This window comes from Cyprinus carpio, chromosome B8 (assembly GCF_018340385.1).
Source record: "Cyprinus carpio isolate SPL01 chromosome B8, ASM1834038v1, whole genome shotgun sequence".
NCBI classification, from domain to species: domain Eukaryota; kingdom Metazoa; phylum Chordata; class Actinopteri; order Cypriniformes; family Cyprinidae; genus Cyprinus; species Cyprinus carpio.
The window spans coordinates 2,850,157-2,873,754 of NC_056604.1; the positions used below are offsets into that span (position 1 = coordinate 2,850,157).

General features: G+C 36.3%; 1 protein-coding gene and 1 pseudogene across 1 annotated transcript; one reads left to right on the forward strand and one right to left on the reverse strand.

Annotated features, from left to right (window-relative positions):
* Nucleotides 1-4,869: 4,869 nt before the first annotated feature.
* Nucleotides 4,870-12,026, reverse strand: LOC122138207 (annotated as a pseudogene).
* A 4,125-nt stretch (nucleotides 12,027-16,151) lies between these two features.
* Nucleotides 16,152-22,659, forward strand: LOC109051265 (nuclear apoptosis-inducing factor 1-like). The gene is made up of 4 exons (XM_042730391.1): nucleotides 16,152-16,293; nucleotides 18,080-18,700; nucleotides 20,456-20,503; nucleotides 21,772-22,659. Exons 1-4 carry the CDS (start codon nucleotides 16,152-16,154, stop codon nucleotides 22,227-22,229), a joined length of 1,269 nt encoding a protein of 422 aa, XP_042586325.1. The 3' UTR covers nucleotides 22,230-22,659.
* Nucleotides 22,660-23,598: the final 939 nt, after the last annotated feature.

A 23,598-nucleotide genomic window follows, 5' to 3' on the forward strand; every position in this document is an offset into this window, starting at 1 on the left:
ATCGCGTTGCACAACCTGCTTCCGCCGCGAAACGCTTAACCCACGTGAACGGTTGATGCGCGCGTTTAAAGTCGCTTCAGCGTTAATTTCCACCATAATTCACCTCCGTTAAAGCGCACAAACAAGCATTACGCCCGTGACTACAATCATGGCGGAGACGTGGCTAGGCTAAAGCTAAAGCACAACAACAAAGCAGCGAGCGGACGCGACTTCCGCATCCGCATGTTAACGCACGCTCCCCTTTAACTGCACGCGCGCCTTCGAAAAAAAAACCAGGTTAGCGGTTCAAATTAAAAAAAAAAAAAAAAAAAAACAGTCCGCGCGCTTTCATTTTGAAATGCAACGGTTTTCGATGTGAGTCCTAACAGGGCTTTGTGGCGCGCTCAGCTCGCGCACGGCCAGGAATCAAACATGGCCTCCTCCTCCGCCGGCTGCCGCCGTTCCTCCGAGAACATACAAGCAGACCCGCGGCCAATCACAAGCCCTGCACCTCGCCACAGTCTACAGAAACCAGTCACATTCGAGTCGCTGCTAACTAACTAGCGATAACAGCGATTAAAAAACCCCCGCTTGAGAGAAAAGAGAAAATCGTGAAAGGCCGCCGATCGTTCTCGCTTACCCAGAGGATCTCGTCCCCTCCGTCGTGTTTCGAGTTCAGTTCCTTTTACTGACTTTCAGCCGCTGAGGCAGACAGGCATTTCACTGATCACGACGAGAGGAGTTTTCAGCGAGAACCAAAGCGCTGTGGGTTTTAAACTCGTTGAGGTAGAAGCTCGTCCTCCTTGAGCCGGTTTCTGGAGACTTTGTACTTGGACACGAAGAGAAACGGCGCTGCTCCGCACACAAACTTACCGGCGAGGGAACGAACGCAGATTCTCACGGCCTCTTTCGGACAGAACGCGCCCCGCACGAGCTCGAAAATATGAGCCTCCGGGGGGCCCCTTCCAGAGAAAAACCCGCCGAGCGCGAGTCATGTCTGCCGAACCCCCCCTGCCCCCCCCCCCCCCCGCTCTGATTGGCCTCGAGCCGGGTGGAGGCGGGGCGGGGCTTGGACCGCTAGCGAAAAGGGCGGGATATTCAAACGAAGCCTCTCACAACATGTCAACCTGGATGTAGAGGAAAATGGTTCTGATAGCAGTAAACAAACAAGACTGTTGTTGAATCAGTAGTGCTTAAAGGTGTTAGGTCACCCCAGAATGAAAGTTGCTGTCATTAATTTACTCACCTTCATAGTTCATTCCAAAACCCTTAACACCTTAACACAAATTAGAAACAACAAATAAATAAACTTAAGATAAAAACCTGAGAGAAATTAATGACAGAAATTAAATACAGTATTTAAACTAATCCTTTAAAACAAAACCCTAAAAAATAACGCGTTTTGTATTCCACGTTTGGTTATCCGTGTTTTAATTGTTTCCAAGGAAAGTGCACGAGAAGGACGTCTTTGAGCGTAGCGGCTCGCGTCTCTGCGCGCGGAAAGAGAAATGAAAAAAAACATTATAAAAACGTGGCGTTCAGGTTTAAAAGGTAAACTTTTTAAAAACGCTTCTAAAGGTCTGAACGTTTTTAACTCAAAAATAAACAACAAAACGATCATTTTTGGCTAATTTTACTGGATAATTTTTTTATATATATATTTATTTATTAATTAAAATGTTCTCCCCATATCATATTTTTAAAATTAGGATACCTCATATATCCAGGTTTTCCAAGACGGAGTTTTTTTTAGTCACTATCCGTAAAATTGACTAGCAAGGGTTAACTGAGCTCTGGAACTAGACAACACCGCTTCGTTATGTGAACAGTATGAAACAAATGAGTAGAAAACAGACCACAAACATCCTTCTCTAATACCAGACCCCCAATTATTGTGGCACAGGATGATTAATGGCCGAATAGATACTGTACATGATCCCTGCAGGTTTACTACATAAAACCAGTAACAAGGGTCAGTTTTTTGAAATTGAGTTTTTATGCCTCATTGAAAAGATGAATTAATAAACTTAAGCTTTTTAATATTGAAATCTGGAATTGCGGGTGCCAAAAAACTAAATATTGAGAAAATCATTCTTTAAAGTGGTTCTCAAATGAATAGGTTCTTAGCATAGCATATTACTAATCAATTAAAAAAATATACATAACCAACCTACAGTAGGAAATTTACTTAATATCTTAACGGAACATGATCTTTACTTAATATCCTAATGACATGCACGCTTCAGGTTAACTCACAGTGCATCTGATGCATTATAAAACTCTATATTCTGAACCCAGCTGGACTGTGCATAATCAGTTTTTCACAGCATCTTGGTGTTGACTGATAAACGTCTAAACTTGATCGACAGAGTCGAGCGTGTAATGAGGGGAAAGTGCAGATCAGCTTAATGAATTGCTCCTGCAGCTCATGAATTGTCCTGTGGCATCAATAAAGCAAGGCATTTGCGTACTGTATGTGTTCAGTATATAAGCCAGAGGTTTTCAATAGTTTAGAGCCACGACTCCCATATACCATATCCTCGTGAGACGCGACCCCCATTTTAAATTGAAAAATAAAGATATTTCATGAATAAAAAAGAGTCAATTACTATGTGAAACATTAATAGGTAAATATGGGAAAAATTGTAGTATTTTGTTTCTGGTGCTTAACATTCTGAGTTTTTTCTACACACTATAAGACTGTTAAATGCATGAATAAATAATTAAAATAAGCTAAAAAAATATTTATTGTAATCTTATGTTCTTTTTTTTAATCACATTTATTTAGTTATTTAAATTTAATTTAATCAAAATGTATTAGTTATTTAAATAAAACTTTATTTAGTTACGTGAATAACGTTTTATTTATTTTAATCAACGTCTTCTGTCATCTTTTTTATTATTGATGTATTTAATAATGGGTTTTAAAGTTTCAATTGTAATTAAATTTTAATCAAATGTATTTAATTTATTATTTAAAAAAATATTGGTTATCCCATTATTTCGTTAAATAATATTTTATTAATTTATTTGTAATAATTTTTTTAAATTTTATTAGTTATTTAATTTTAATAATAAACTTAAATTATTTAATTTTTTATGATTTTTTAATGTATTTATTTTTAATCACATTTGGTTTATCAAATTTTATTATTTTAATTATATTTATTTGGTTATTTATTTTAATTAAATTCAATGCATTTTAATACATTACTTTTTTTTCTATCTAGCTACATTATTAAATATGCAATTACTATTCAGTGTGTACTCTTATAATAAAATACATTTACAAAGTAAACCAGTGTAAGCTCATTTCTAAGATGAACTCGCTGGTCGTGTGTGTTCCGGTGTGTTCCTCTGATTCTGTTATTGCCATTTCCGGGTTGGTAAGAGTGGACTTCAAAATAAAAGTCACGCTCCTAGTCCGATTTCAAAATACGATTCTTTTAGAAATCTGTAAATTTACATTTAAATTTAAAAAGAAAAACGCCAGTTGTGTGTTCAAAGTTGGAGGAGAAAGCTGGGGAGACATGCAGTGATTTTGACGCGCAGATGGCAGTGTTCAATCACTGTATCAATACTGTACACACTGAAGATCAATTTAGTTCACAGAGATAGGATCCATAACTGTGGAACTGAGAGCAGGGGTAAAATCTTACAAGCACTGAACCCCTAATCGTCTGTGTGTGTGGTGTGTGTGTGTGTGCTTGTGTGTGTGATATATATATATATGTATTATATATAGACATTTTTCCACAAGTTTTTTAACAAGCACATTATATATATATCATATATATATATATATATAGTAGTTTTAGGTAGCACTTTAAATTATGTGCAATTCCAGCAATAAAACTTTTTTTAATTATTAAAAATATTAAAAAAATTGGAAGTTTTTTCAAAATGCTGTCAGGTATACACATGTATAACATTTAACGGAGGTAATTTTTAAATTAAATAGAAACACTTTAGTGCACATATTTGTTAAATGATAAAGGAATTTGGATTGCATTCTAAAGCCAAAACCAACAGAGACGATATTACTATGAATATGAAGTTTTTATTGAAAAATAAATACATTTAGGATTTCTTTTTTTTTTTTTAAATGATCGAAACCAAACTAAAATATAGAGCCACTCGAACATAAATCTCAGGACATACTTGATCAGTCATTCCCAAGAACATCCATCTGTAAGCAGCTTCCCAAGATACAAACACAGATCGTGCATTTATATGTTGAAAATTAGTGTATTCAAAAACCTCCAGTAAGCATATCAGGTGCATTTAGTACTTAACCATATGGTCCCCCGTAACAAAACACTCAACACACCTCGACAACGTTACACTCATGCATTCATGACAGCGACTAAAGCATAAAGTGCATTCGTATGTCAAATCAACCAGATATATATTAAGGCAAGCGAGAAACAACAATGTGCTGATTAAAATAACCACGATTAGATTTCAATCAGACGCAGTGAAATACTGAAAAACACCAGAACACTGGTGTGCAACACATTCATTAAACTCTCAGATGCCACAACTTACATAAATAAGTATCTGGTTATAAAGATGTTATAATATGATTACTTTAGTCACATTAAAGCACTTTAGAGATACAAGCAATGCAACTTCAATCAGATGAATAAGCATTGACAGTAGTTGTAGAGTTCGATTGAATTGCCTTGCATAAACAGAACTCGACTTCTTACATGTACATGATGAAACACACACACACACAGACACACACTGGTCACATGAAATCAAAAAAGCATTGGTCCTGATATTCAGCTCCGAATTCTTTTTATCGTTCTAGAAACTAATAAATAATGAGATGTTGGTGGGCATCATTCACAGAAGGGATGGCCTCCAACCCGAGATGCACAGCCTTCATCTTGATTGCACGCCTAACGTCGTATGGATGTGCTCGTACAACAACGTAGTGAGGCTGACGGTCGGGATGAACTTCAGGACAGTTTGGGGGTAAGGACCCCGATAGAGACCGTGGGACCCTCCCTGCCGTCTTAAGGTCTGCTTGAAGAGTCCCGTTCATCGCGACCTGAGACGCACCTTCAACCGCAGTGCAGAAATACAAAACAATATTCAGTAAATGCATGCATTAAAAATTGCACTATAAAACTAGGGTCTTTATTATAGTAAAACCGTAATTATTGTGGTCAATCTCAAGGACGTGATTTCACAACTTTGGAAAGTCTGTGAATTACATGAATTGAAATTTTTTTTTTTTTTTTAAACTGACTTTCTGGACCTTCAAATATTATTAAACTGATAAATTAAAATACATTCAAAATGTATTAAATAAAATAGCCAATTTCAATAATATAAATAAAACGAAACATACATAATAAAATACATATTAAACTTACACATAGGCATTTAATAAAATGTATTATAAAAGAGTAAAATGTACATTATATAAATACAAACAAAGTATAAGCTGCCTTAATATAAAAGTATATTAAATAAAAGTTTAAAAATGCATTCATATAGTGTTATATATACAAGGAATTTAAATACCCAATTCTGTGAAATCTTATATACATATAAATATTAAATAATGTATAATGTTATATGAAATAATAGATAAAATGTATATTAAATAAAATGTTTAAAAACAGCATAAAATATAGGTGTATTAATATACAAGGAATTAAATACAATTTCTTGTTAAATATGTACAAACTGACATAGTAAATAAATGTATTAAAGTTATATTTAAATAATAGAATAAAATGTATATTAAATACCATATACATTAAATTAAATGCCATTAAATTATATAAATAAAAACAGTATATAAAAGTAATAATAAGATGATATATTATTTCAGCTTTTCTGAAGCATGAAACTGACATTGCGACGCCTGCATGCGTGTTCGTACGAGAGAAGTGGGTAGCTTGCGAGTTGGCTCGCACGTGCTGGAAACGACCGCAGGCTAGCAGCACAAAACACACCCGGTCCGCATTCTCCGTCCATAGCGCTGGAGCCAAGTGTTCTTTAACGTCTATCGAGAGCAAAGGAGGAAATAAAATGAGCTCTTTCGTGGTGAGGTTGACTGCAGCAGCAGCCAGAGCAGCGATGGCTTTCAGTGTGTGTTCATTGCTCACCTCTACACGGCCAGGTCGCTGCCGGCGCTAAGGGATGATGCCAGCATGTTGGGGACGTAGCCTTTGTAGACGCGGAAGTCCCTTCGCCCTTCAGGATGTGTTTGGCGCAGTCTGAGATGCCCTTGTACTGGCCCGTCTTACTCAGCGCCAGAAGGGTTTGCGAACCTGGAACGGAATGGAAAAAAAGAGAATTGAGAGGTGAGTTCAGATTTTAATTTCCACTGACAAAACCATGTCTGAGATAGCAAAGGAATAGGCAACCAATAAACCTTTTTCCCGTGTTAAGGTTGTGTTATACACTAAAAACGGTGTAAACGCACACTACAATGGCGTAGATGGTCGCTCTGGGCGATGACTCTGCCAGGGAACCTGCTAGAAAGCGCCGGTGATGCCCAGAGTTTTCTCCTGACTGCTTACCATCAGACGTTAGTTGACTGACAAGAAGAAAGTGCATTGATTAATCGAGGCATTCATACACAAAAACAAAGCATGTGATCAGCTAGACACGAAAGGTCTTTTCTCCATTCAATGGGACTAGAAATAGAATAATAATATAAGTGATAATAAATGATAATCTATAAAAAAATTAATGTTACAACTGCACTGATACTGTATTCTAACAATAATACAGAGTTAATAATTTACAATACAGAAATTACTAATATTTATGGGGGGGGGGGGGGGGTGGACACATTCCTTGCCATGCTATTTAAGTATTATTGATAAACCAATTATAATTTGCGTTATAATATTTGAATAGATTTTATTTTTAGATTTTTTAATTGACTTTGTTTGCATTCTAAAATTATTGATTTATCATTTTAGTAAAAAAAAGAAAAATATTTTAAATTTTTTAATAGGTTTTGTTTTTTTTAATTATTTTAGTATTAAACTTTGGCAAAAAACAAAATATATTATAGAGTTATTATATATATACCTATATTAGTATATTATATATTTTTTTTTTGTATTTATTATTCAGTTGGCAGTTATTTAATTTTATTTTAGGCAACTGAAAATAGTTTTTTAGGTTTTAGTTGATAATAATAAACCAGTTTCTTTTTTTTTCAGAAACATATACTAAAAGCGTAATTATGTAAATGCATTGAACACGCATGGCAGTTTTTTCTTCGTATTATGCTTCTCAGGTTAGACAACTCACTATACAACCCCTGACAAAACAGCACAGCACTCTGCATCTGAATACCTGCTCATAAGCCATGAATTTGAGGGCCCGACTCGGGTCGCGATTTTGATGACATTAGCGCTGGGTGCCCCTCCATAATGAGCGCATCCCTCCTTCAGCGATCATTCTGGGCGGAGACCACTCATGATGCACATGTTGTTTCCGTGAGATCCATGCACCTAAAAACAAAACAGGTTTATTAGAAGAGTGTGTCAATATTAACAGATGATACTCACGCCTTCAGTGATTTCAGACTTGACTTAAATTAAGAACTTAGAGCAAAGTTGGTGATTTCCAGGAAAATGTAGGTAAAGAACGTTTTTTGACCTGAACTTTTCAAACGTCCGTCAGGGAATTTAAGAGCTGGCCGTAAACATGACTTACGAGCTTCTTATCGCTCGACCGTGACCACGTCAGAGTAGCTATCTCGTATCCGACCAATCAGGCGCGTGGCTGGACTCCGGTGCACATTCTGAATTGGTAAGCCTGGCTGGACTGTCTGTATAACTATTCACAGGGAGTCCAGATCCTTTCACTGGAACAGCCATTTATGATCCTGAGTAACTTTTATCATGACTCTTGGGTGACAAAACCAATTGTTCAGATTTAACCCGAGCAGCCATATGGTTATGAAACCAGTTGGACTTCGATTAAAGGGAAATGCTTGCGCAAATAAAACCTTCAGTCAACTTGGATTTAGTAAAAACCTTAAGAAAAAGATGGCTTTATTATTTTAATATAGCAAAAAAAAACACACACGATGTCACATTAATGTAAGACTTTATCAACGCGGCAGGACTTTGAGCCCACTGATTTTGGTGGTGATGCAGGTAATTCTGGGTTGGTGTGCGCCACCGTACCTGCATGAGGACTTTGAGTCGGGCGAGCGGAGCAGTGCAGGTTCGGGAACCGGCTTACAGCTCCTACCACCAGCCACCAGAGTTCTCCACCCCCTTCCCCGTAATGTGTTCCTCGAGGGTAACCTCATCGGGACCAGCATGTGTTCTTCCCCCCACCCATCGAAGATCTGCAAACATCCGATCAACAACATGGTTAAGACCACAAACTGAACATCACCACAGGACCTAACTATACCATATATAGATATCGCTTCAAGCACGGCTTCAGTAAACGACAGCTACACTCTTATAATATAAGAGCATCTCCAATAATCTCTTTTTGGACAAGAAAATACAAATGTCAGGTCTTGCAGTCTAATTTCACCCCCTTTAATGAATAATATAAAACCCCAATGAACGACTTATATGTAATTTGTGAAATTGACTATGGGAAGGTTAATTCAATTTCAAATAAAAAATTTATAGTTATTAGTTTTTATTTATTTATTATTAGTTAAGTAAATAGATATATTGGAGTATTTCTAACTCCCAAAAAAACAAAATAAAAAAAATGTTTTTTTTTTTTTGCTATTTACAAATTCTACATTTAATTTCATTGTGTGACTGCCTTTTTCTGTTTAATTAAGTTGCTGAAACTTACTAGCAATTTCATTGATACTAAAATCATTTTAAAAGTAGTAGAAAATAGTAAAAAATAAAAGATTATACCGTGATGAAGTTGACCAGAAAAGATTAATCCACTCGGGTCTAGATGTGACACATTTAATTCAATTGTGTTCATTTGCCGTTGGCATCGTAATAGTTGTGGAAAGTTTCCCCCAAAAAATTGAGTGAAAACATACAAAAGATGCTAAATGAAACTAAACAAATAAATAAAAGATAAGCACCTTTGTCCCAAAAAACTAATTATTTACCTTACTGTCAAAATTTCACGTTGTTACTTCACAGTATGTTACCTTGCCATGTCTTTGTAAGTTCTTTTGTGAAATTTACTAGCATTTGGTTCCTGGATCTAAATTATCTACCACCCCAACCATTTCTTTTTGCAGTGTAGTATTGTCGGCAGAAGTCCAACCAAGCAACCGTCTAGCTTGCAAGAGAACTAAAGTGCAATGGCCTTGGCTGCAACGAGCTGTGTGGCGTCATGAGTCGTCTGATCCGATCAGTGACGCTGCCAAAAACCTGGAACAAGTCTGCGTGTTTTCTAGGGCACTATTGTGCCTTTGCATCCAAAAAAACTCCATTGTGGACTCTACAACTCTGCAAAACTTGATTGCCAACTTGTGCACATTTGCATCAGATTTTCAAAGTCTGTGATCGCTGTGGGCTTGAACTCTCTGCCTCACGAGAACAAAGTCTGCAGTCCGGTTTAAACCGCAGTACATAAGAATCTAAAGTAGGCCACTATATGGAAACTACATGAAGTCTCAAAATCATCTGATTGCAAAGTGTCAACAAGAATTGTTTGCACAGGTGTGCATCTTCACTATCAGTCCTGGTTTTTTCCGGTTAATCTGAGGTGCTCTGACATTGGATTGGCATGTTTACTGGATGGATTTATGCACAAACTCTGTGCGGCTGTATTAATAGAAGGATGCTCTGGAGACAGACTAGTTGAGATTTAGTAGCTGCAAGGCCGATAACCCCATTAAATTGGATCCCGTCCTATATCACGGTGTTCCAGTGGGACTGGAGATATTTTAGGGGTAGGAAGTTCACATTTAGGACTGTCATCAACCACATACCATGCCTACGCTCTGAACCCATCCCAAAACCCAAACCAGCCTAATTAATGCACCTTTTAAGGAATCCGAATTCATTCCAAGTACACATGTTAATCAGATCATAGTAATGGCCACTGGAATAAAGCAGCTTTTACTAACGAAGGCTTCGTCGGTTGTTGTTTTTAAGAATTTGGACTGAGTTCAGGGTTTGTGTGAGGAGGAAGTGCTTACAGTCGAGTGCTCCAGTAAGGATGGATTTCGGGAATGTTTTTCGGCAGGCTGTAATGAGGATACTTCTTCCATTCGTTCCAGTCAATAGTCATCGTGCCGTTTTTGTCCATGCTGCGTTAAGAAAATGGGAAACGGGACAGAAAGAAGATCATTCAGAGCCTGTAAACCACCAGAAAACATCATTGCAGCATTCTCAAACAATATTTCACCTTTGAAGGACTCTCTCCGCTTGCTGGAGGGAAATATACGCACGCCAAGATCTCGCAGTGAGTTCATAACGTCCATTGGGGTTCACTTGACCTGATACGGAACAAATAATCAAAGGTCAGCGATTTTTGAAATCACCAAGCTGCAAATGTGTAAGTAAAGCATTGCATTAAGGTATAATACCAGCAATCTTTCTATCCAGGCTCTTAAAGACCAGCTTCAGGTCTTTCTCGTGGTCTTGGAGGGTTAGTGAACAAACTCTTCAAAGTCCAGCTGTCCGTCATGCTCTTTCTCTTCAGTTTTCATGGTTTTCTGTGAGGAGAAAAGAAAGATGCATGCAAATGTGTGAGAAATATCCAATGCACTGCAGCTGTAAATGATTGCACAATCAGTAAAAAGTGAATGTGTGCAAAACTAGAAACAGACAGAACGAGAGAAACCGTGCAGATCAGATGAGCTACGGGAGTCAATAATGATTACAATTAAAAACAACTTCACATATTTATTATTAATCACGGACACTGTGAAGATCGACATTGACTAAGAACTTTGACTGTAAGTTACTGAATGCCATTCACTAAAACATCTGTTTATGAGATTAATAATCATACTTGGGACACTCATCCAGATGATTGCAGCAGCTCAGACACATAATAATAATCGATAAATTATCAAACCTGTCAATTCCAATAGTGTGTATTGTCTCAGTGAAAACTGCACCGCTAGGGCTCGCCATATAGGCTTCAGTTTCAAAGACAGCGACTTATAAGTATAATGCATGAGTTACAGTACCATGGTATTGATGTGATTAAACAATAATACACATTACTGACGCACTTTAATTAGTCGACAGCAATAAAAACGAGCGCTTTTATGTTTAGTTCTGGGAAACTCCATATATGGTCACCTGAACGGAAGCGCGCGCGCGCAGGAAACATGAACGAGCACCGGAAACGTCATGCTTCAAAAATGTGTAGTTTCGTTAAAAAAATGAAATAAATAAGTAAACTGCTGTTTTAGTTTAATCGGTTTTTAACGACTTTACATCACAATGAATGATATACAGATCTGTATATAGTCTTACCTTCCTCCATTTTCGGGATGTGGAGAACTCCTGCGAAGGTAGAAGCACACTGAGAGACTTCAGCGACTTCAGCTCGGACGGTAATCCGTTAGATTCAAAATATTCCACCTCGACTTGATCTGAATTATGGACAGGCACATAAAGGCACAGGCACATCATCTTGGAAATAATAAAAAGCTTCGACAATAAATAAATAAATAACGCGAGGACACTCTCGCCCGCTGACGGTTAAGCGCTGAAATGCCGGTAAAGCGCGTGATCACTTCGAGAAATCTCCTTGGACACGCCCACTGAGTGAGGGCGGCGGACTCTGATTGGTCAGCGCGCTTTACGCATTTGTACATTTGTACGGCGTCATTGACGTCAGAGGCTAATCGTCCAATCAGAGGTGAAATCCATTGCGGCCGTATATAAATGAGACCTGCCTCTTTTACAACACTCCGGGGCGGCCAGAACAGACATGTGACACGCTGTGAAATTTCCAATAAATGACTCATAGAATTTCACATTTTCTCAAGGGTAACTCCTCACAACACAGAAACCGGTACAGACCTACAGCAACATGTTGTGTACTGAAAACTAAAAATACAGATTCATTAAAAAAAGTTATTGGTCTACCTAAAGCTAGTTAACATGCCTCAAGGGCAGGTTAAACAAAATTAGGTAAAACCAAAGGTCATAAAACACCTTTTTTGTACTTGAAATAATATATATATACAACACACACACACACACACACACATATAACTAACTTTATTTCAGCTAGTTTCCAAGGCACCATGTCATATTTTCCTTTAGTTTAATATATGTATTAAAATAATAAAACTAAAACTTAAATAAATATAAATAAAACCTATAAACAAAAAAATGATAAATATTTAGGCTAACTAAAATTTTAAATGAACGCAAAATATAAAAACTAATTCAAAATATTAATAGAAATATAATTGTATATCAGTGATAGTAAAATAACACATTTTGAATTGTTTTTCATTGCTGAGTTTAAACTTATTTTTGTGCAATTGTACCTGACTTCTCAGTGTATTTTAGTGCAGCTATTATTTCTAATGGTAATTTACTTAAAAGTGAACAAAAAAAGTCTATGTGGTTGCATACGAAAGGATAATAGGCTATAAAATGTCAAAATCAAATAAAATGAAAACAATAACTACACTTACTTTCATGAGATGTCTTCACTACTCTGCTTTAATATGAATATGTTTATTGTGATTATAGGAATTAACCCCAATGCATATGGAAAACTTTTCTGTGATAGGTTAAATATTTTAAATAACACTGAAGCTTGAAGCCTAAATATTACTATTTGGAGGTAAAGATATCAGCAGGTCAGTGAGGGGCATTTCTTGGTTAGCAGCAGCAATTAAATGTTAGGCCCCAAATATAAACGGCGACGCTGAACTTTGTGTGGCATAATCCTGCAGCGCAAAGCCGTCTGCTCCGGTTGCAATATTACGTCAGAGTCTGGTGGAAGTTAAGGCGTCCGTGCCAAGACTAACTCCAGAGAGATTTATATGGTATCTGTGCAGAGGGGGACACCAACCTTCACCATCTGTAGCCTGAATACTGGACATGATTCACACGCAGCGAGGGAAAAAGCCCAGACTAGTTCATACAACAATGAATGTCTGATGAATATGTGCTCACACTATATTGGATGTAGATGAGTTTGTTTCTTCATCAGATTTTGGAGAAATGTAGCACTGAATCAGTGTCTCAGCAATGGATGCTCTGCAGTGAATGGGTGCCGTCAGAATGAGAGTCCAAACAGCTGATAAAAACGTCACAATAATCCACAGCACTCCAGTTCATCAGCTAACATATTGTGAAACCAAAAGCTGCATGTTTGTAAAAAACAAATCCATTATTGAGGCATTTTTAACTAAGCAACCCAGTCGACTGGATTAAACTAAAATATATGAGTCCATAATAACGCTTCCTTCAGTGAAAACCTCCAGCCACATATATGTTTAGAGCTGTTTTGGCTCGTAAATGGTGCTCAATCTGTGCAGTTTTCTCTCCTGATTTAGACAAGAAGGCTTTTTGGGAAGCATCATTATGGATTATGGACTCATATTTTGACCAGAAGCAATGGTTTGAATGTCTTAATGATGGATTTGTTTCTTATAAACACGTAGCTTTTCATTTCTCAAGATGTCAACTGATAAGACTTGAGTGGTGTGGATTATTCTGATGTTTTTATCAGCTGTTTGGACTCTCATTCTGACGGCACCCATTCACTGCAGAGCATCAATTGCTGAGACACTGATGCAATGTTACATTTCTCCAAACCTGATGAAGAAACAAACTCATTTATATCTTAGATGACCTGGAGATTAGTACATTTTCAGCAAATTAAAAGGAATTCAGAGATCTTTCATTCGTCAATACAAATTATGTTCATGTATAACTGCCCTGCCAAAAGAGTACAGTGTCATATGATGAAGTAATTAGTGAACTTCGGTGTGAGTATTACAGTTCCCAAAATAGGACATTTCTTATGCATCAGCAGCTTTGTAACACAACCCAGTGCAGCTGGAGAGAAGCAGTGCACTCATGTACTGTATGCAACATGGCCTTATGATTGAATTTGACTCCAGTGCTCTCTAAAAACTAATTTTAGCCGAGTCACACATTAGGGATCACTAAACACATGGAAGGGGAGAGACGCAGGCTTTGGGAGTCGGGATAGAGCTCTGATTTCATCCAGCAGGGATGTTCGGTGCAGAGAAAGACAACTGTGAAAAATGACAACCTGTGATATTTCATTAATTCAAGACCTTCAGTGCATGCATGAAACAGCAAATAAAGGTTGCCACATTTTCAGTATCTCTAGGTTTTCTTCTTACACTAAAAACAATTTGGTGTGATTTAGTAACTATTTTTCACAAATTGCTAGTAAATTTCACAATTAATGACAATTAAAAGTGAAATCTTGAAGTAGAAAACTATTTGGAAGTAGAAAAAGTATTTTCCTGTAAATCGTATCACTTATCTTTGTTTTATTTAAAACATTTTTCATTTTCTTACAGTGTATCTTGGTGTGGACACAATGTCTAAGTTGCACTTGAGTAAAATTAAAAAAGTGTCCACATTTATTTATATTAATAAAGTTACAATTTTGTATATGGTTTTATGTTGTGGTGACTGAAGCTGTGTTATTTTAGTATCATTACTATATTTTTGACTAACATTTTGAATTTGTTTTTATTTTTATCTTTTCTGTTTCCATTTTAAATTGATTTAACGTTTTAGAAATGTATTAAAATTTATTTTATTTCAAGTATTTTAAGGTCTAAATATAATTTTCCCTTTAGAAAATAATTAAGTAAATGCACAAATATTTTGTTCCTCTACAAATGACCCAAAAAGTATAATAATGAAGTATAATTATTCAAGTATATGGGGTCATAATGGTTGTTTTTCAGGTAATATTGAGAAATCAGCTTTCTGATCGATGGATTGCAGTACGTTTACAGTATATAATGATAAGGCCCAGGTCTGAACCATTTATCGGTTTATGTCACGTACAAATTCCTCCTGTACATGAAGATAAACGGCCCATTCATAAAGACTCCATACATTCAATCTCAAAGACCGATCTGGTGCAGGAGCTATTAAAGGTGTATATTAACCACAGTACAGACACAAGGTCATGTGTTTGTTAGGATCTCGGTCTGATTACGTCTGATGGCTGATCCACTGAAACGCGGCCGATAAACTTTATCTGGAGGTCAGATTGACGGGTGAAAACAGAATGCACTGTCTCAGATTTTACGTGCAATTAACGGCTTCACAGTCACTGTTTGTCTCTCAGTAAGAGGACACTGGATCAAGAACCTGTCGATAAAGATACTGCTGAGATTCTGAACGAGATTCTCTTGTCAATAAAAACAGGAGAAAAGTGCAGTTTAAGAAATGCTGGATACAGGCTTTTGTTGAGTTACTGATATCACAGATCTGTTTACTAAACAAAATTCAAGATTTTTCAATAATAAAACGTACAAAAAAGCTAAATTCTCACAATTATATACTATACAAATAGTTAGAAAGTTTGTGGTCAATAGGATTTTTTTAAATGTTTTCGATAGAAGAGTCTTTTGCACACCAAGTCTGCATTTATTTGATTAAAAATACAGTAAAAACAGTACAAATATGAAATATTATTTAAATTTAAAACAACCATTTTCTATGTGAATATATTGTCAAATGTAATTTATTCCTGTGATCAAAGCAGACTTTTCAGCAGCCTTCAGTGTCACATGATCTTCAGAAATCATTCTAATATGCTGATTTACTGTTCAAGAAACATTTCTGATTGTTATCAGTGTTGAAAACAAAATATTTTGTGGAAAGCGTGATACATTTTGTGTTTTTCAGGATTCATTGATGAATAGAAAGTTCAAAATATCAGCATTTATTTGAAATAGAAATCTGTAACATAATAAAATGTCTTTAGTGTCACTTTTAATCAATTTAATGCATCCTTGACAAGAAAAAAAAAAAGAAAAGTCCAAAACGTGTGCACGGTAGTGTTTTTTTTCATTCACAAGTTTAAATTACATGTGTACATTTTTACTGCGATAAAGAACATCATAAATTCATATTCAGATTGCACAATAGAAACAATAATAGGCATGGAAGCTTTATGAGATCCTTGTGTGCTTGAACTTTCCTGTTCACTTGTTTTGCTTGAAGAGTCTGGAAGTGTTTCAGTGTGTCATGACCGTAAAAATGAAACACAAAGTGCTGCCAGTGAAGTGTAAAGATGAGGCAAGAGCCCTCAATGGACAGCAGCATCACAATCACACAGTGAAGGGCAGACGTCGCCTCGGTCGTGTGACTCTGTGTCTGAACATTTACATGTATAGCATGTGTATGCAAATAACTAAAAGGTCTAAACTATCAGGTGTAGCAGATGCAGCAACATGTTGATCATTTAAAAGCCTATCAAACATGATACAGTAGATTTTATAGAGATTTATAACAGATTTCTCCATTCCAAGAACTTCATTTGCATGTCTGACCCCACAAACGTCTGCGAACTAGAGACAGATTCTTAAAAATCTCTGCATGAGAACAAATTAACTGAGGGCAGCTACTGCTTGAGGATATTATATAACTTAAGCAGGTTGGTGGTTATGACCTTCAGACAACTTTGGGTCCCAGACAGTTGCTAGTCTTGTTTTGATGATAAAGAGTACACTAAATTTCAAGCTATTTCACACTTAAAATGTGCCCAGATGTGGTCAACACTTCTTTAATAGCAGAACAAAATATCACAGCTAGTGCTCCATCACGTGTTAGTCTGAGCGTACGGAGGCCTCAGGTTGTGTGTTTGCTGTCATTTGATTAGAATAGGTGACTTTATTCTAAGAATTCAGTTTTTATTAAACTATAATATCAATCTGAATTCTCAGAACGGTCTATTTCAGTCCCCTGCTAATATTCCTATGAAGCCATTATCAAAGACAAACCCGTTTTATAAGATTAATAGTTAACATGAACGTCAAAGCTCTGGTTATGACCTGTTAATTTTTTTAAGGTTATAAGTTTGCACACTTCTTAGAAACGTCACGGGTCAAATCTTTACTGTCAAGTGCACATATCTGCACGAGCTGGAAACATCCTGTCAGTGTACTTAAGACTATTTTTAGTGGGTTTTGTTTTGACAATAGTGCGAGTTGTACTGTAGACACTTGTTTCAGTCGGATATGAGGGCTGTTGTTTTTATTATGTGCCACTTTAGGTTTCCTTGCCTTCCATATAAATACTGTTTATCAGGTGAATGAAAGGACAGTATCTGCGTCATAATTCACCTATAAGATCTGGATGCAATGGACAGATAATTGTTGCTTTTTGCACTTTAAACAAGAAGCTTCCGTTCAAAACCTACATGTGAATGTGAAACTGCTTGTGTGCTTTCTTCGCTATTAAAGAATTAATAATGAATGCACATTAGAAATTAATAATAAATGCACATTAGAAAATAATAATGAATGCACATTAGAAAATAATAATGAATGCACATTAGAAATTAATAATGAATGCACATTAGAAATTAATAATGAATTCACATTAGAAATTAATAATGAAAGCACATTAGAAAATAATAATGAATTCACATTAGAAAATAATAATGAATGCACATTAGAAAATAATAATGAATGCACATTAGAAATTAATAATGAATGCACATTAGAAAATAATAATGAATGCACATTAGAAAATAATAATGAATGCACATTAGAAATTAATAATGAATGCACATAAGAAAGTAATAATTAACGCACATTAGAAATTAATAATGAATGCACATTAGAAAATAATAATGAATGCACATTAGAATTCCAGTCAAAATGTATTTATTCTGATGCTCCGTACCCATGTTTTGAATACCATAATTACTGTATATTTTGCATTTCTTAATTGTAGAGATTTATAATATAATATAATATATATTTTATGTGACTATATCATTCATATACCACTTTAAAGTTGACTACTATAGATTATATAACAAAGAAGTATATAACTAATTAACTATATATATATCTTTGTTATTAAATAGCTCCCTCCTGTGGCTGAGAATAAGTGATATAACTGATATCAGTTTCCACCAATAAAAAAGAATGCTCGTCACCGACAATGGCAAATCTAAGCCAATGGGATTTGTGAGGGTCGAAGAGTGGGCGGGACTTCAGCCATTTGCGTCCGCGGACGTTGTTGTTGGAAGAGAAGTCGATTCAAGAAGCCATTACGCTGCGCAACTGTGTCAGGACAAAAACGTACAATTTCTACGTATTCTACGCAATTTTATATCACCCCCCCCAACCTAAAAAAAACAAAAAAAAACATTACATCACATCACAAAAAAAAGAGAAAAACTAATTTCTCCGAAAGGGAGGTGGAGATCATCGTGGAGGAGATGGAGAAACAAAAGCACATTTTGGTGAATCATTTTAACGCGGGCGTCACGCACATCGCCAAGAATAGCGCGTGGGTGGAGATCCTGAAGCGCGTGAACGCCGTGAGCACCTGCCAGCGCGAGCTCGCGGAGGTCAAGAAGAAATGGTCCGATCTCAAGACGGAGGTGCGGCGCAAAGTGGCGCAGGCACGGGCGGCCATGGAGGGCACGGGAGACTGCAGCAGCGTGCCGGTCATCCTGAGCTCCATGCAGCAGCGCATCTGCAATCTTCTGGGAGAAGCCACCATCATCAGCCTTCCTGCGGCGGAGATCACGGTGCCCATCAGCTCCGCCGCCGCCGCCGCGTTAACGCAGAGTAAGACACTGGCGTGACTGCTGCGTAACTCCACACGCGTAGACTCCTACACACTCACTCAGACGGAGCCAGGGTTTGAATATGAGTGAGGTCTGGGGTTTGGTTAAGAATTGTGATGTATAGTAATAACCCCTACATATACAACTCATTATATACACTAACACTTTAAAAGAGACAGACTTTTGTGAAAGATGTTTGTTTTATTTACTGCATTAAAATTTCGTAAGATTTTACTGTAGGTTAGGGGTGGATCATTTTATCAGTTTATTGATCATGCAACAATGCATATAGTTTTCATTAATAATCATTGCTATATAGATGTCTAGTGCTCTTATTTGCATGATTTGTGAAAACTTTACTGAATGACATAACATAGACTTCTTCATAGAAATTCACTAAAACAGACCAGTTGTTTATTAATGCAAACATGGTTTTAGTTCCTGAACGCTTTGGAATAGAGACTTAATGTTGGTCTCTTTTTAAAGAAGACTTGTAGCAGATTATTGCTGAAGTTAAAGAACTTAAAAGTATATATAAAAAAGTTATAGTAGTTCAAGTTAACAGTGAAGATAATGTAGTACACTATTTTTAATTTTATACAAAATAAGTATTTTATAAAATGTTGCACTCTGAAATAATCTAAATTAAAGCCATATGTCTAATCAAGTTATGTTCCAAATTTGAAGTCGATATCATCAAAATTGTGGTTCCTGTGAGATCTTGTTTGGGCACTGTATCGAAATAACCACCGGGTTACACCTAAACACTTTTTTTGTTGCAGTTTTCTGTCACAAATCAATCATTTTCTGTCACAATATCACTTCTGTTACAAAAAAAGTCAACAAATATGGAACCTTGACTGTCAGAGCTTTCCTTTGATGTGTTTTGTCAAGATTACAAAAAGATTTGATTTTCTAGAACACACGCCACAAAATCTATATATCTAGTCTATATATGTTTTTATATTGGGATTGTGAGATATGAACTTAAAACTTGAGAAAAAAAGTGTCAAAATTATGAGAAAATTGCGAGAAAAAAAGTCCAAATTGTGAAACAAAACCCCAGAATTGCTAGAAAAGGTCCAAATTTTAAGATATAAGCTCAAAATTGTGAGGGAAAAAGTCCAAATTGTGGAACAAAAACCCAGAATCGCAAGAAACGTCCAAACTGTAGGATATATACACAATATTGTGAGAGAAAAGTCCAAATTGTGCAATAAAAACCTAAATTGTAAGGAAAAAGTCCAAATTGTAGGATATAAACTTAAAATTGCGAAGAAAAAAAAAATCAAAATTCTGAGATATAACCTTAGAATTGTGAAGGGAAAATTCTAATTGTGAGATATAAAATCAAAATATGCAAGAAAGAAGTCCAAACTGTGAGATTAAAAACTCAAAATTGGGAGAAAAAGTCAGAATTGTGAGATATAAACACAAAACTGCAAGAAAAACGTCCAAATTGACAGATAAAAATGTCTCATGTAAAGAAAAAGGCCTTTAAAGATATGAATTGTAATTAAAATCTACAGACAGAAATAGATAAAGTGTACTAAAATAAGCACTTAAATGTCAATTTTAGATGATTGCTTTCCTCTAGTGTGAAAGAAGACATGATATAAAAGCAAGATTACAGTCCTTAGTTTTGACTGCTGTGTCAAAGTGATGTAATCCTGAAAGGAAAACTATCATTTATGGTTTATAACTTACATTTTGAGTTTTAAAAATTGAAATTAAACATGTGATTCTCTCTTCATAGGCATTCAGCCAGCAGCCGCAGCAGCGTGTGAGATAAAAACTCTTGAAGGTACGGTTTTAGCTTGACTTATGATCTTCATCTAAGCCTATTTTTGGTTTATAATAGCACCCTGGACCATAGAACCAGTCATAAGGGTCAATTTCTTAAAACTGAGATTTATAAGTCATCTGAAAGCTGAATAATTAAGCTTTCCATTGATGTGTGGGGTTTGTTAGGATAATATTTGGACAATATTTGGCTGAGATATACAACTAAAAAAAAAAAACCCCCGTAAATTACATAATTTACATAGACGCAAACTCCTCACCTTTCAGTGACAACTCATTTTTTTGAGATCAAAATAGGTCATCTATTAGATTTGCTTAGATCCAATGAAATTGTTTTTATTAAGGGTACTTGTGATCTTACAAGGGTAAATAAAGAACAGTATGTTTCAATAAGTTTTGCATAGTATTTTCTTTACTTCAAAAACTATGTCAAAAAACTGTAATATTTTATGTGTTTGAGGTCTGAGATGTGGGAACGATGAAGAGAGAGAGAAAGGGCAAACATTTTGCATTTTAGGTCAGCATTGCCATCTAATCAGCCAATATCGTCTTAAATAACACTTCATCTTTTATAACATGAGATTTTGACCAAATATATTCAATCTTGATTTTTGTAAAATGTTGCAACAATATTAGGGATGCACGATATGGGATTTTTGCCGATATCCGATATGCTTATATTTTTAAACTCATTTTGTCTGATACCGATACCGATATTTTTCCTCTTGTTTGGAAACAACACCAAGACTCTCCTGTGCAGAAATTATAAGCAAAATATTAAAAATTTTGGTTAGTCTTTAACAAGAACTTATTTGTTAGAATTAAATAAACAACAATGAAGGTTTTTTGACAGTACATTGAACTTTTTATAATAACTATAGCCTAAATAAACTATATCAATCGCTGCATGTTTTTCCCACACTTATTATTTTTCTTCTTATCGGCATAATTTTTCATAAAGGCCGAAGTTTACATTTAAAGCCATTATCTGCCGATATCAGTCCGATAATATCGTGCATCCCTAAACAAGATGATTTATTTATTTATTTTTGTGAAAAATAACAGTTTTGGACATATAAAGATAAAATATATATTTATAACTTAAATTAATTAATGTTTTAATATTCTTGCATTGCATATATATTAAGCATAAACAAAACCTATTCCCCTGCATGCATACCTGTTTGCATCTCTGAATTTAGTCACATGTAACTAGTTACTTCCCAAACTGAGGGTCACATGTGTGTGTGTGTGATTATTCCTCCGCAGCCGAGACGACGTACCACACGCTGGAGGAGGGCATGGTGGAGTACTGCACCACCGAGACGCCGGTGACCGTCACCACAGAGGCTCCGGTGGAGATGCTGGCGCAGGCCGAGTGCAAACCACAGGAACTGAAGAGCCGCATCGCGCTCAACTCGGCCAAACTGCTGCAGGAGCACCGCCTCACCAACCTGCACGTGCGCGAGATCGCCCAGCACCTGGAGAACCAGAGCGACCTGCTGCAGATGATCCGCCGCTCGCAGGAGGCCCAGGCCTGCGCGCAGGAGAGACAAGCCCAGGCTCTGGAGGGGACGCAGGCCGCCCTGCTCGCCCTCATCCAGATGTTCAGACCCGCTCTGAAGGACTTGAGGAAGTTTCTGCAGAGCGCCAACAGCGCAAACACTGCTCCGCCGGCTGCCGCAGAGACCGGAGAAGGAGCGCCGCAGACAGAAGACGCACAATAGAGACCTGCGTGTGTGTGTGTGTGACGTCTGGTCTAGAATAGACTGTAAATTATTGTACAGCACGGTGCCTCAAATAGTTTGTGCTTATATGTGTGTGAATGCTTCAGGGATGCAGTGAAATGAGGACTTTTATGAGCGTTTTAAAGAAGTGGCCAAAATACTGAACAAAAGACCTTTTTTGCTTTTGACAATTTGAAGATACTGTTAAGTCTTTTCAGTTTAAGTTGCTAAAAAACATTTAATTTAATTTTTGGTGTGCAACTGACCCTAAAACAAACATTCAGAGACCTACAGAAAACACAGTTTCATGAGGAGAAGCCAGCGGTTCCAGCGACGGAAGGAAGACTTTGTGGAGGCTTTTGTTTCTTTAGCTTTTGAGAATTTGCCATTTTTATTTAAGTATGCTAAATAAAGAAACTCTCCCCACAGGTACAAGTCTTCATTTGTGATTTATTGATGCTTAAAAGTCTTGATGTGTGCCACAGGCTTTACTGTAAATATATCCATTTACATTTACATTTACTTTGGGGTATATTTGTATTTTACTTAAGCACTAATTAACAGCTGATTAACTGTACTCTGACATGTTTACAGTTGGAAAAACATACATTTACATCATACTTCACTAATTACCATGGATTAAATATTTCTGCCCTATATCAAGTTTTTTTCTCTTTTAGAAAAAAGCCATGGAAATGCAATAATGGATTTTTGCTTTTGCCTCTGGAGCAAATTGAAAAATGGTTTATTCTGCTATAGTTCACTTCTGAGCCATTTTTGTGCTCTTAAAAAGGCAGGACGTTGCAGCATTTGGCCAATAAGTCAAGTCAAGTCATCTTTATTTATATAGCGCTTTAAACAAAAAAGATTGCGTCAAAGCAACTGAACAACATCAATTAGGAAAGCAGTGTGTCAATAATGCAAAATGACAGTTAAAGGCAGTTCATCATTGAATTCAGTGATGTCATCATGCAGCTCAGTTCAGTTTAAATAGTATCTGTGCAATAATTTGCAATCAAATCAATGATATCGCTGTAAATGAAGTGTCCCCAACTAAGCAAGCCAGAGGCGACAGCGGCAAGGAACCAAAACTCCATCAGTGACAGAATGGAGAAAAAAAATGAGTTTCATTTCAATAATGAATCATCATGAAAATCAATAATGATTTTACTAAGTAAATTTATAGATATAGTTTATTATAAACAGCTTCCCTTCCCCACAGACTGCTGCTGCTGGAAACAAAAGTGCTGGAAGTGTGTTGAATTTCACTCTTTAAAATATGTAAAAATCCTCTTTAAAGAATTTACAGTTATGTTTTTACTTTCATTATATGTTGTTACTTTCATTTTTAATCGATTAGGAGTTTTGA